General features: G+C 34.4%; 1 protein-coding gene across 3 annotated transcripts in view; it reads right to left on the bottom strand.

The window, feature by feature from the left end:
• Positions 1–795: 795 nt before the first annotated feature.
• Serpini1 (serpin family I member 1) overlaps positions 796–15,553 on the bottom strand; it is an 81,949-nt gene continuing 67,191 nt past the window's right edge. For all 3 annotated transcript variants that reach the window (XM_078043603.1, XM_040270038.2, XM_005332511.5), the window contains 3 exons: positions 5,111–5,197; positions 3,732–3,821; positions 796–3,479 (listed from right to left, as the gene is read on the bottom strand). In XM_078043603.1, the coding sequence (XP_077899729.1) occupies positions 3,403–3,479; positions 3,732–3,821; positions 5,111–5,197 (254 nt within the window). In that variant the 3' untranslated portion in view covers positions 796–3,402. The remainder of the gene's footprint in view (positions 3,480–3,731; positions 3,822–5,110; positions 5,198–15,553) is intronic.

Raw genomic sequence — 15,553 nt, 5'->3', positions numbered from 1 at the left:
ATTCCTAGTACTACAAGAAAAAAAGGGAGAGTGCTTTTTTTAAGCTTGGGAATAAATACCATCAAGCATCATGAGGAAGAGTAAATTGCTCCCTAGTAAATAAAAATGGATGTGGAAGGACTTTCCTCACTTCTTGACACAGGAGAAAATTTATCAGTGCAGACATTAAGTTATTAAAATAAGCATTGATCCTAACTAGAATAACATATATTCCATGCTTATCTAAGTATATCAAGTAGAATCTACTGTCATGTATAATTAAAAAGAATGAATAAAAAATAAGTAGAACAAGCATTTAAAAAAAAAAGGAAAGAAAAAGGCAGACATAAACACACATGCTAATGAATAACCAGATAAGAATGCAACAGAGGGTTTTCTAGTTCAGTTTCTAGGCAGAACAATAACTAAATCCTCTTAAATATATGTCATTTGGAGGTGGGTGAGAAGTGGCTCCTTCTCATCTGGGCCCACATATCAAATGGTGAGAACCTGTAGGATGCTGGTTTTGGATTTGCCCACACTACCCTTGCTTCTGTGTCTGCCTTGCTTTCTCCATCCTGATACCACATCACACTTAGTACTCCCTCTACCCCTATTATTACACCATTTCCAATGGAACAATGACTGAATTAGAACTATTTTAGGTTTCTGCTCATCTGGGTCTAGGATTTCTTTTTAATGATGGGCTTTGGAAAAATTCAAAATTTTGCTTTTAATTTAATCCAGTGAAATTTTTTTAAGTATTAAAATACTAATAGGCAGTCTAGACTTTCTGGAAGGAAACAGCAACATTGGAACCTTGTTGGAATATTTTTTATTGATTCCATGCTTTCAGTGGTCTTAAAATGAAGTCATTCAACTGAAGAACCATGTGCCCTGTCTTTAAACAGATCCCCCCCCCATAATGGACAGTGATGTAGGGAGGCTGTGAGAGTGTGGATGGCAAAGTTACAGATTTTTCATCAACTATCTTCTGTATTTCAAATAGTCATCCATCTTATTTTCTCAAGATTACAATAAAGACCCACATTTCACCAAGATACATTTCAAATTACGTTTGGCCGATAAGCAAAATACCCCAGGCTATTCTATCTTAAAAAAAAAGAAAAAAGTTACTCAATTAACAAAAATAGATATCATTACACATTTAAGAAGTTGATTATATAGTAAATCAGTGAATTATGTAAAATATACATATTTAATGAGAGTGAAATATGTTCTTTACCATATTTTCTTTATTTTTATGAAGCAACTTTGTTTTTCTTATGCTTAAATAAATATTTCTATAAAAGTGACGCTAACCATTATTTGTTTATGGTGGTGGTATAAAGATTTATAGATTACACTCTATATAATTATTCAGTCCACACTATTGCATAGATTTAAAAAAAAAGTAAAATCAGGGTTTTAAATAAAAGTAAAAAACATAATTATTGTTGATTTCCTCCAAAAAATTGGTTCAAAGACCAAAAAGCTTTGGTGCATGTTCTGTGTGTATGTTTATGTAGTAATTTATTTCTTTTAAAGGAAATGGAACTATACAGTGCTACAGGGAAAGGACAATGTTCAAATTATTTAAAAAAAAATAGACAAAGGAAAACGTTGTACTGTCAGATATTATTGCATTCCATAAGCAAGCTCAAAACAAGGGAGAATCTATTTTCATTTAAATGACACCTAAATTGTATTAAAATATTTAAAAACAAACATTCTGAATTGGAGAACTTAATCTTATACCAGCTAACAAAAAACCGCATTTGGGCTTTATGAAATACACAGTGTCTAATGATGTTTATTCTTCCTTTATAGGTAATGCATTTAGTTGACTGATGAACAGATACAGTAAGGTACACAATGATTAACAAGTAGCAATATGGTAGTGAAGAATATTACAAACTCAGAATTCCAATACTGAATCAACATCAGTTAGGCCAGGCTGTATAAATTATAAATGAAAACAAGAGCAACTATTCTACAGTAACTGAAGATTTATGAATATACTATAAGTCCTCTCAAAATATAAGCTGTAAAAGATTCAGTGTTAAGTGTTATGTCCTTGGGTATTCATAAATTCTTTCATGGGTATTACCTATAAATGTCTCCATATTTTTAAAGAACATATTTCAAGTGTTCTAATATGCAGAGGAATTTTGCTTTTGTTCATAGCATGTAATAGAAAAGACACTTTAGAGTAAAAACCATTTTTCCTTTCCTTGGACAAACGTATTACATTATTAATGCAGATTACCACTCCACCCCTCCCTGAATACTTCTAAGCTCTATGAAATTGTAATCTTTCTGTTTCCATGTATGAAAATATTAAATATGGAAACCTTATGTTAAGTAGAGTTTTGTTATGGAAGTGAAAAACAGTAAAGTCTTCACTTGGGAATCTGTTAGAAGTATGCAATCAGTCCCCACCCCACAATAACTGAATGAGAATCTGCATTTGTAGGAAGATCCCCAGTTGACTACATTACACACTGATGTTTGAGAAGTGCTGATTTAATATACTTCACGGACTGAGTTAATTTTCTATAAGTTAACCATATCTAAATCACTAGTGTAGTCATGTCACTTAACATCAGGGGTATGTTCTGAGAACTGAGCCCTGAGGTACTTCATCTTTGTGTGAACATCAGAAAGTGTACTTACACAAATCTAGATGGTGCAGTCAATCACTTGATGTAGCCTCTTGATGCAGTTAAGAGATTGGGTAAGCACAAAATGTATGAGATTACTGCTGGCATCATATGACATATTGTTTTACAGTAAACCTTTTTATTTTTAATAAATGGAAGGGGTACACTCTAAAATAATGATAAAAAGCATCATACCATTGTAAATACACAAACCAGTAATGTCTATAGGGTTTGCATAGTCCTATGTTTTTCTTACAGGTTTTGTTATGGAGCCTTACAGATATTCAGCTTGCATTTCCTTGTCCTGCCCTCTATACTGCAATGCTAATTTACCTTGGTGCTTTGATTCTGTATGATTATGAAAGACTTAAGAAGCCCCAAAACATAACTATTTCCAAATTCTTATATTGGTATCTGTATACTACAATTTCTACTGAAATATCATTATTTCCAAATTTAACTGACAGGTATATGTATACTACTACTGCTACTTTTAAAATGAAAAACAGCTGTTTACATGTTCAATATGTACTTTTATTTTAAACAACAGCATAGCAAACACAATGACATAACAGGACCACTACCTTAATACTAATAATATCCTTGACAGGTTGACCTGTAATTCACATATACTGTTTCTATCTGGAGCTATTTTTAACATTATCTTAAGATACACTGTAAAACACAAATCCTAAATATAGATAAGTTGCAAACATAATGTGCTTTGTTGCAGTTTTCCTTGTTACTCAAATGAAGTCATTTAAAGTTCCTCAAAATCGTGTGCACTTGGGTTCATTGTTTCAGGATGCATGACTCGTCCCATGAATAAGATTGTACCTGTGTTCATTTGGAAGTGAAAAACAACACAAAAAATAGTGAATAGAAGAATGTGCTATTTTCCTTCTTGCTTACAATTATCAATGTTTTAAGAAATATAAATACAAATTATTTTCACTTTGTGAAAAATCATTTGACCATTAGACATTATCTAATAAATTCTACTGTGGATGGGAGAGGCAGTCTTCCATTTAAAAAAGAAAGTTTCTTTGTGTCCTATTGGATAAAGTTGTCTTCTCATAACAGACTCACCATTTCTCCTGTTCCTGATAAGAAATAAAAATGGATGGTCCACAATAACTTGAGGATACAGCACCGCCATCCTACTAATTGCAATCATTCCTACATCGCAGAAAGAAATTAATTACATGTCCATAGATGTGCAGAGATTAATGAATAATTTCTCAAAACCATCTATGTCTATCCATCTAATGCAAAGGCAACAATTTACAGAAAACAAGATTTTAAAGACTTTAAGAGAGAAAAATTATAAAAGCATTAACATTTCTACTTGATTAAAACAAAACAAATCACACGATTCCCTCCTTCCACCCCATCAAAAATAATAGGACTAGTTATTCTGCCTGTTATAAAAGTTCTATTCTCAGCCTAAGATAAATATTTGTGCTTTTATCAAAACATCCTTTCAGTTAGGGAAGGAGGGGAAGAAAGAAAAATCCTCGTGACAAAAAACAAAGACAGTTTATGTTTTCCAGTGACTTTCTTCTGTTTGAATTGGATCTATTGACAGAGCAAATCTCTTGAGTCCTAGTAGGAGGGAGGGCTGTCAGAGATTAAGGAGAAAGTGCAGCAGCAAAACAAGCAATGGTGCTTCCTAAGGTGGAATGCTGAATTCCCCTTCCTTCTAGGATGGTTGCTGCAGTGTGGTTACTTAGCAGAAAAAAAAAGAAAGTCCAGATTAGATTATGCAAGATTTCTGATGTCCAAGACTAGTGTTTCTATATCTTCTTAAAAACACTGTTATGACTGGTGAAGTTAGAAATAATGGTCTGCAAAACAAACATACAACCAGGAGTGAAAAGTTCTCAGTTAACTAGGGAAGTTAGAACCATCAAAATAATCAATGACATTTACCATTGTAATTTGGATGTCATGTATGTTGATTAAAAAATTATTTATTGGAAACTATTGTGTTATTAGTTTTATTAGTTAATAGCACTTAAAATTATTTATTATACCTATAGTACACTCTTGCAAATGAATGTGCTTCTAAAAAATCCAAACTTTTCACTGACAAAATTAATAGTGAAGTTTCAAAAGTAATTAGGAAGGAAGAAAAATGTTTAAGTAGGCATCAGGAAAATATTTAAAACATTTTAAAAGGCAGAACTGTAGGAAAATCATTCTACCAGAGCTGCCAGGTGTCCCGAGTTCCATTAGGAAAAAAAAAAAAAAAGATGGATTTATAGTGCAAAGGGCCAGTGGACTGAGAACTTGCTTTACATCCTATTTAGAAAATTCTGGCTGGTTCATCATTTGCTTGACTCCTAACTTGGGACAAAAATCAGTTTTTTGGCTAGATTCTGAAAATGATCCCCACCCCCATCCAAGATTATTTTAAATATATGAGTCTAGGGAAGGCAAGAAGATTTTGGAAAACAGCTTTGTACCTGAGGCAGCGGCAGCTTCTGAGCCTTCTTCATTAACCTCTATGAAAGACTTGTGAATTGCCTTGGAAAGGAATAGCTCTTTGTTATCTGCAAAACAAGAATAAAGCAGAAGGGTTTTATTCAGCATCAGGGATACAGAGACATTTGACCCTTTTGTTAAATGGGTTTTGGAGATGTAAGACTAAGATACTGATTAAAAAAAAAAAAAAAAGGCAAGTGATAAAGTTACAAGATTTCACTTATAATAGGAGAGAACCATGATGATGTAGTTTCTAATTTGCCCTCATTGTCTGTTCTCTTGTTAATTTTACCCTTCATTTTCACTGGGAATTTTCCATTGTTTATTTCTTACATTGTAAAAAAAATGCAGAAAATCTGTTTTTAGCAGTGACTTCAAATTAGTTCATAACTCAAGATAAAAACATTGTATATAGTGCATTCTAATTTGAAATAAAAAGTACAAACTGAAAGCTGGTAAAAATCCAGAATAAAAAAAATGCTCTTTTTTTAAACCTAATCTCTAATTAGTAGGATAATGTAGATATCCTTTGCAAAGAAAAATAAAATTGCCTTCAAGTTTATAGAAATGTGAATAGATGTTTTAAAAAAATTTGCTTCCATTCTAGTTAACTGGTTTATCTGAGGATTCATAAAGATATATTTAACATCCAATAATAGGAAGATTATTTTTTCCTTTAAATTGCCTTCTATTTATGCTTACTTTTAAATTAGTGGTCATAATGGATAGAATTGTCCCCTCAAATTCATTTGTTGAAGTTCTAATTCCCAGTACTTCAAAATGTGACTATATTTAGAAATATGATCTGAAATTAAAATGAGGCAATTAGGGAGTGTTCTAACCCACGATGACTAGTGTTCTTATAAGAAGGGGGAATTTGGACATGGAAAGGTACAGATAGGTGAAAATTAATTTAATGTAGCAAATTACATAGGCTTTGATGCCCAGATAATTGGTCAAATATTATTCTGGATATTTTCCTGAAGATGTTTTTGGATAAAATCAACATTTAAATCAGTAGACTTGGGCTGGGGTTGTGGCTCAGTGGCACAGCGCTTGCCTAGCATGTGTGAGGCACTGGGTTCAATTCTCAGTTTATTTATTATTTATAAATAAATAAAAAATAAAGGCCTGTTGACAACTAAAAAATTTTTTTTTAAAATCGGTAGACTCTGGGTAAAGTAGATCATCCTCAAAATGTGAGTAAGCCTCCTGCAGTCAGCTGAAGGCCTGAACAAAGGCTCACCTCCTTCTATCAAAGGAGAAAGTCCACCAGCAGCCTTCCTTTGGACTCAGCTACAATTCTTCCTGGAGTTTCTATCCTATAGATTTTGGACTTTAAGAGCCTCTGTAATCCTGTGAACCAATCATTAAAATAAGTCTGCCTGTCATTCTCTCCTTCCCTCCTCATATATATGTATACCCCCATGACCAACACCACATGCACACATTCTGTTGATTCTGGAGAATCTTGACTAATAAACCATTTTTAGATTGAAGGAAAAGATGCCATCTATAAGCCAAAAAGGAGGGTCTTTTAAGATTCAACCCTGTTGACACTTTTATCTCAGACTTCTGGCCTCTAGAACTGTGAGAAAATATATTTCTGCTTTTTAAACCACTAAATCTGTGGTACTTTGTTATGGCAGGCTTAGCAAACCACAAAATGATTTTTTGTCTTTAGTTTCCAACTGTTACAACAAAACAATGACAAAATAGATACTCCAAATACATTTTTTAAAAGATGCACAAGTAGCAGGGTAAGGATTATTCTAGTTTATGCCACCCTATTTTTTTTTCAATTCCAAGTGGTTTAAGCCAAACTCCAGTTAAATAAATTTGTTGCTGATGTCTAGCACTATTCCATACAAACACAACAGATTTCCCATTAGACACCTTAGTAAGACTTTGTTAGAAACCAAGTTCTACCCACAACATACATTTTCCGTTAAAGTTTTCAAAAATACCTAATTATCCTACATGCAGAGGGGATGATGTTTGTCAACATTTTTGATCCACTTGTTGCATGTACCTGATTATCCTGAATAAACACCAAGACAACTAATAATGGGCATTCCTGAATATACTTTTCATAGAAATATTATTTCCTCAGATCATATTTGATATTAAGATATAAGCACTGCATCATTGGTCAATCTCATAATTATAATACTTTTTTATGAAATACATTCAATTATTAGAAAAAAAAAGTAGTCAAGATTTTTACATTTAACAATTAAGTATAATTAGCTCTCTCAAATCCAAGAGTAGTTATGTTTTGTTTTATTTAACCAGAGAAAAAGTATAAATTGTGTTAAATAATCAAATGTATGTAGTTGGGAAAACTAGCATATGAATCCAAGACAGTAAAATGTGCTAAAGATTTAGCAGGTAAATGATGCCATTCTGTTTTCAGATATTGCTGCCAATTTTCATCAGTTTGTCAGTTAAGGAAAGGTCATGTCTCAGGAACCAGCACTATGGCTCTGACTACAAAATGACAGGGTCCAGGTCCTAAAGGGTAATGGACACCCACATTGCCAGTTAAGTCCTCCTCAAATACTTGGACAGGAGTTCTCAAAGACACTGAATGATATTTCAACTAATCAATTGGCACAGAAGAAAGCTTCCAATAGTGATTAGGCCTGACATACGAGGTGCACTGGACTCCCTGAAACAGGAAAAACCATTCATTTCTGGCCTCTGCTCCAAATGTTGTAACCTTCTGTAGTCAAATAACCTCTTGTGTGTTCCCATTTACCCACGTAAAATGGTGGTGTTGGTGACAGAAATACTACAAGAAATACTTGTGGCAGAAGGATCAAAAAAGCAAAGGGTAATTCTCTGAGAGCTAATTATTTAGAAGATAATAAAATGGACAAGCCTTTTAACAAGATTTGTGAAGAAAAAAAGAGAGATAGCCTCCCCTAACAAAGACACAGAAGAGTATTTTGAGAAAAATAAAAATTAATATGTATAGTTTTCTGCAGATGTTTATAAACATAATGAAATATAATTTTAATATAAAATTTCTTTATAAAACAATTGATAAATTTAATAAATGTATATATCTGTCAATCAACCTTCAGAAATAAGACACAGAATATTTCTAGTTCCCCCTAAAAGATTCTGTATGTTTCTTTATGCAGATAATTTTGAAAACAAACAGATTTTCTATGAAACAGGTTCTGTGTGGAAACAGATACTTTATAAATTAAGTCAAAAGAAAAAAAGAAAGATCTGAATACTCCAATAACCATTAAATTTATTGAATCAGTAGACAAAAAAAATTCTTAAAATTAAATTCAACAAGCCTAAATGGTTTTCTAGGCAATCATGTCCAAATCTTAAAAGAACAGGTAGGATTATCTGTTATAAAAACCACTCTAGATTCTAGAAAGAAAATAAAAGCTATGTAACTCATCCGTGGGTTGTCTTACATTGCTGCCAACATTGAACAAAGACACTATAAGAAAAGAAAACCATAAACTAAATTTAGTTGTCAACATCAATATAAAAATTCTCTAAAAAATCAGAATATAAAAAATAAAATATAAAAAAACCAGAAAATCAGCAAGTCACTATAACCAACATGACAGAAATATGAAGGATGATTAGACATGATTACAAACAACTATATGCCAAAAAAACTTGATAAACTAGAAGAAATGGGCATACTCTTAGATACATATACTGTACCAAATTGAATTATGAAGAAATGAAAAACCTGAAAAGACCAATAACAAGTAGTGAGAACGATATTGAATCTGGGTTTGGAGTGTAGCTCATGTGTATAGCCTTGAATGGCACTGCAAATAATAACAACAACAAAACTTTTCTACTGAACAAAAACCCAGGACCAGATGACTTCACTGCTAAGTTCTACAAAACATCTAAGGAAGCATTAACAACAGTTCCCCTTAAGTTATTCCAGGAAATAGAAGAGGAAGGAAATCTTTCCAACACACTCTACAAGAACAGCATTATCCTGATTCCAAAACCAGATAAGAACACAACCCCAGTAAAAATCAAACAAGCAAACAAAACCCGATAGGTAAATACCTTTATTAACGCAGATACAAAAATTCCCAGGTAAATATTAGCAAACCAAATTCAATAGCACTTTAAGAAGATTATTCACAATGATCAAGTGGGATTTATGCCAGGAATGCAAGGATGATTCAATATAAGCAAATCAGTAAATGGGATATATCAATCAATGGAATAAAGAACGAAAACCATAAAATTATGTCAAAACATGCAAAAACAAGCATTTGATAAAATTCAACATCCCTTCATGATAAAAACACTGAACAGTTACATACAGAAAGAATACCTCAATACAATAAAGGCCACAACAGCTAACATTACAGTGAATAGAGAAAAGCTGAAAGTGTTCTAACATCTGGAACAAGACAAGGATGCCTACTTTTACCACTTTTATTCAACATAGGTTGGAGCTGCTAGAGTAATCAGGCAAGAGAAAAAACGTAATGCTATACAAATTGGTAAAGAATTCAAATTATAACTCTACATTGTATACTACTAGAGAAATGAAATGCTGTACTCCCTTTGTATACAATGAATCAAAACGCATTCTGCTCTCATGAATAACTAATTAGAACAAATAAATAAATAAAATACTTTAAATTGTTACTGTTGTAGATGACATGATCTTCCATATGGAAAACTCACAAAACTCCATGAAAAAGTATTAATACTAATAAACAGATTTGGCAGTGTTGTAAGATAAAAGAAATGAACATACAAAAATCAGTAGCAGTGCTATATGACAATAGTGGTTTATCTGAAATAGAAATAAAAAAAGCAATCCAATTACAATAGCTATGAAAAAGCACTTAAGAATAAGTTAACCGAAGTGATGAAAGATCTCCACAATAAAAATTATAAAATACTAATGAGAAAAATTGAAGAGCTTACCAAAAAGTAGAAAGCTATTTTATTTTCATGAATTAGAAGAATCAATATGATTAAAGTGTCTATACTACCCAAAACAACCTGAAGATTCAGTATAATCCCCCAAAAAATGTCAATTGACATTCTCTACAAAACTTACCAAAGAAGTCCTAAAATTTCTATGGAAGTACAAAGAATAATGAAGAGCCAAAGTCATGTTAGCAAAAAAGAACAAAACCAAAAGGCATTAGAGTACTTTACTTTAAAACATACTACTAAGCAGTAGTAATCAAACCCCTCATGGTATTGGCATAAAAATAAACAGAATTAAATGGGACAAAGTTCAGAGCTGATGTTTGACAAAGGTGCTAAGAACAAGCACTGGAGAAAGAAGTCTTTTCAATAAATGATGATAGGAAATTTGGATATTCACATGCAGAATAATGAAATTAGATCACTATCTCTCATCAAACATAAAAAATCAACTAAAAGTAAAGATTTGATAAGACCCGAAACCATGAAACTACTAGGAGAAAACATAGGAAAATGTTTCCTCTTCATAGGGGAATGGGCAAAGGTTTTTTTGCACATGACCCCAAAATCACAGGAAACAAAAACAAAAATATACAAATTGAACTACATCAAACTGAAAAGTCTCTGAACAGCAATGGAGACAATCAACAGAATGGAAGAAAGTACCATAGAGCGGGAGAGGATATTTGCAAACTATTCATTTGAAAAGAGTTGATATCTAGAATACATGAAAAACTTAAAAAAAAAAAACTCAATGGCAAAATAAACAAAGAAACAGATTAACAAGTGGAAAATAAATCTAAACGGACATTTCTCCAAAGAAGACATAAAAATGATCAGCAGGTAGATGAAAAAAATGTTCAACATCACTAATCATCAGGGAAATGCAAACCACAATAAGCTATAACCTCTATTTAGTAAGAATGACTTCTATCTAATACACTAAAGATAACAAATGCTGGCAAGGATGTGGAGAAAAGGATATTCTTGCACACTGTTTTTGCAAATGCAAATTAGTTCAGCCATTATGGAAAATAATATGCAGTTTCCTCAAAAAATTTTAAGTAGAACAACAATGTAATCTAGCAATCCCACTCCTGGGTACATATCCAAAGGAAATGATACCAGTATGTCAAAGAGACATCTGCATGCCCATGTTTATTGTAGCACTGTTCAAAATAGCTAAGAAATGGAAACAACCTCAATGTCTATCAACTGAGGAATAGACCAAAAAAATGTGGTAAATATACACAGTGTAATACTTTTCATTCTTAAAAAAGAGTGACATCCTGCCATTTGTGAAAACATGAATGGAAACGGAGACCATTATGACCATTATGTTAAGTGAAATAAGCCAGGCACACAAAGATACGTACGTGATCTTACTTATATGTGGAATCTAAAAAAGTAGATCTTATAGAAATTGAGAGTGGAAATGAAGTTATCATCGACTAGGAAGAGGAAGAGGGAAGAAAGGAAGAGAAAAGGAAAGGTTGGGAGTGGGTATTAAGCTACAGTTCAATGGAAGCAAGGAGTTCTGGTGTGCTATTGCCTAGTAGGGTGAATATAGGTATTGTAGATAAGTTTTCTGTGTTGGCTAAAAAATAAATTTTAAAAAAATTCAGAAAATTAAGCTCAGAAACATATACAATGAGTTTCAATAGATGCCTGAATGTACCATGACACAGCAGTGCACAACTGTACCGCCAACTGTCTCCAGGTTACACTGACGCTTCCCTTGGATGATCTTAACACCCTTTGTCCCCTCTCCTGCTTCCTCTGTCTCCACCTTGATGCAGGCCTGCTTGACATGCAAGCTAAGTGGTTGCCTCTGCTTCACACATTCACCATCTGTCACCCCCATGCACTGTGCTTCAGATTATTTGACCTGAAATAGCTCGAATTTTACCCTGTTTTGTTTCTGCAGACTCTTCCTCAACCCCTGCTGTACAGTGAAACACCTGTCACCTTCTGAGGCCCAGCTTCTAGCCCCAGACTTTTCTTCTGCTCTCCTCTGATCCCTATATCTTTAAGGTAGATCTGACCACTCTTTCCTACTGAAGCCAAAAACTAATTTTAATGAAGCCTTCATCATATATCACATCTGCATTAATAACTCTCTCTTCCTGGACTGTCAACTTCTTTAAGCAAGGTCTTAGTATCCCTAGTTTCTGGCTATACGTGGGCCTAAAAAATGAGCTGACCAAAGTAGAGGAAGTTTCCTGGTAAGTGCAGTTTTCTTGTATTTAACTTAAAACACTACGAGAAAGAGAATTTCAGCAATTTCAGAATGAAAGAAATAGCTATTTCATACTGTAAAACATCCTTAGTTGGTTCTACGGACACCATGACCACAATTCAGTTCACAATTGTGGCTATAAAGTTTGTTCTTGAAAATTCAGAGCAGCAACAGAGGGAAAAAGTATAAAACCCACACACAGGCTAAAAACTTAAATATCTGATCAAGTAGAAGTGTAAAGGGAATAGGATCCAACAATCAGTATTACTGTCTGTTGCAAGACAGGGAAACAAAGATTGAATCTTAATGTTCAATTCCCACAGCACGACTAACTGCTAAATTAAGGTGAGTGAATCTACACAGATATAAACAAGACTTCAGGATGCTTAACTGTCAGAAAAACTCCATCCTTTGATAAACATGAAAACAATGTGACAAGTAAGAAATCATATCGCAGATACTGAAGAATAAAAGAAAATAAAGCTTTCCCCCCTACTTTAGACAATCTTCAAGCAGCCACATTAAATTACAATAAATTGTAGCTAAAAGTTGTTTAATTAAGCATATGTTTGGGGCCACCCAATCTTAGAAAGAGATCAAGTCCTGCAGGAATCTAGGCAAGGTCATTGTTCCTTACACCTGCCCTCCTATGTTGCTCATTCTGTGTAATTAATGTCAATCCAAACCATCTGTCCTGCTAGGCTGGCTTTGCGCTCCTTCAGGGCCTGCACCTAGCCTGTTTTATACACCTCATCCATAACATTCTGCATAATGTCATGTACTAGGTATGTACTCAGGCATTTGATTGAATCAGAATGTGAAGACTGTTAAGGAAACTTATACTGATGGCTTCATCTTACTGGTTAGAGAAAAGTTAGTTAATTTCTCAATTAATAAATCAAAGGCAAATCCATTTAAACTCTTTTTTGGTGGTAGTGGTACTGGGGATTGAACCCAGGGCCTCACACATGCTAGGCAAGCACTCTACCATAAGCTATACCCCCAGCCCCCATAAGCAAAAAAGAAAAAAGAAAAAAAAATCTGTACACAGGCCCTCACCAGCCTTCTCTTTTCTTCTGGCCAAGGCAAATTCTGCTGCCAAATAAACTGGTCTTAGTTTCCTCCAGGCAGCGTGGAACCAGGCTCTTTACAATGGATAAAATGGGAACAGGGCCAATGAACCCTAGGTTTCCCAGAGAAGAGCTGGGCAAAAATTCAAACTCTTATGAAGAAATCAGGACAAAATATTAAGGCATTCATTCAGTCACTGAGCAAATATTTATTGAGTACCCTCTCCATATGAGATATTGTGCAGGATGCCAAGGCTCTAAATATTTGAGATTAATATAACGCTGGCAGGATGGCCTTCATGCAAGCCTAGGCCACTACTTCCTTTGTGGCACTGTTACTAAACACAGCCAATTTAAACAAATTTCTGCATGCTTAAAATAGCAAAATGAAGAGAATATCATAATAGAACCTTAGATACCCAAAGTGTCTCTATGCTTTAGTCACTAAAATATTTTTAGCTTCTGCCCCACCCATGAAATTCAGAAAATTTTCTACAATATTTCTTCAAAGGGAGAATAGCATTTGTTGTTTGTTCTTCTGGATAGATTTTTTGTTTCAGAGACAGCAAATATTTATTTACTTGTTGATTCATTTATGTACTGTGCACCTACTATGTGTCAGACACTATTGATGCACTGGATCTACCATGAGGAACTGATAATAAGAAGAAAATAGATATAAATAGAAGGACAGTAAAGGAAAGCAAATCAATAAGTGACCACAATTTCAGGGTATGGTAAGAATAACCAAGAAAACAAGATAAAGTGATGTGTAGGTGAGTGATTAGAGCCATGGAGGAGCTGGTGTTTGACAAAGAACACGAGGAAAGCGTGTCTGAGGAGGTCAATGTCAGCTGAGACCAAAGGAATAAAAAGGAGCCGGCTGTGGAAAGACCTGAAGGCAGAGTTGCATTTCAGGTGGAGATGAAGATTAATGCAGAGGTGGATACAAGTCAGCCCTGATCCGGGACCCACTGGGGGCCCCATGTGGCAAGGAGGGCAGAACAGAAGAGCTCTCACTTGTGGCCAGGTGTCAACCAGTGCCATTACTCACTTTCCCATTCAGCATCAATCCTGCCCTTCCAACACCATCCTGGACTCTGGGGAGAGGACAAACTCTAAGCTCAGTCCCTGCTTTTGAAAAGCTCTGAGCTTAAAGACGAGAATGTGTACAAACTGTCCAAGGAAAAGGCAAGATAAGCAATAACACAGGTAGGTGCAAAGTGCTACCAGGTTCCAGATGAAGAATAGTAAACCACCTAGGAAGGAGGAGGGGTGTCAGGGGGAAACTTCTCAAAGAGGGTGACATTTGGGCTGGTTCTTGAAGTAGAAGAGTGAAAGTCAGAGAAGAGGGCATAGATAAGCAAAAAAAAAAAAAAAAAAGATTGTATTTGCAAAGTGAAAAGAACAAAGGGGATGACATGAAAGTCCCATTTGGAACTTGGGCTATGAGAAAGTGGAGGATTGGGCAGGTGACAAGCATAATTTTAGGAGCTTTGACTATAAGGTTAGAGCCTGAGATTTGTCCAGAAATAATGGGACACACCTGTTATAATTTTAGAAGACACCTGGGGTAGTAGCTGTGAAAGGTGAATTGAATGAGCAGATAGCTCAGGGCAAGATCAAGTTAGCTGTTGCACTAGCTCAGGCAAGAAGGCAGAAGCAGAACTGGAATTGTAGCAACGAAAGAGAAAGGAACCCTCTGGCTTACACGTGCAAGGAGAAAGAGAACAAACAAGGGCAGGATGTAGGAGCTGGTCCAGCGTAAATCCACAGCACTTGAGTCTGACCTGAATGTGGCTTTCTCTTTGTCTTCTTAATTCCTTTATTTTATTGGCTTTTTTATTAAAGCTCATACTTCATGCTGAAGGATTTAGTACTCACTTTCTCTTTCCCCTTACACCTTCCAAGAGGATTACCTATTAATCCAAATGCTGACAGTCATTCATTTCCATTACAAAAATAGCCCCACTCTATAGCAGGATCCTCACCGCAACTAGATGAGCATTTTAAATGTAGCCTGAGAAGAAAATGACTCTCAGCACTCTCTCTCTGTTTACTGTATGGGTATTTACTGTGTTTTATGTTAATGGAATTTAGCATCAAAAGCAATGTACATCAAATTGAAATGAAGAAATAAACATAAAAAATATGAAGCATCTCAT

This window comes from Ictidomys tridecemlineatus, chromosome 3 (genome assembly GCF_052094955.1).
Source record: "Ictidomys tridecemlineatus isolate mIctTri1 chromosome 3, mIctTri1.hap1, whole genome shotgun sequence".
In the NCBI taxonomy this organism is placed as follows: Eukaryota; Metazoa; Chordata; class Mammalia; order Rodentia; family Sciuridae; genus Ictidomys; species Ictidomys tridecemlineatus.
Note: the sequence above shows the minus strand (reverse complement) of the source record. Positions and strands in the feature narration are given on the sequence as shown.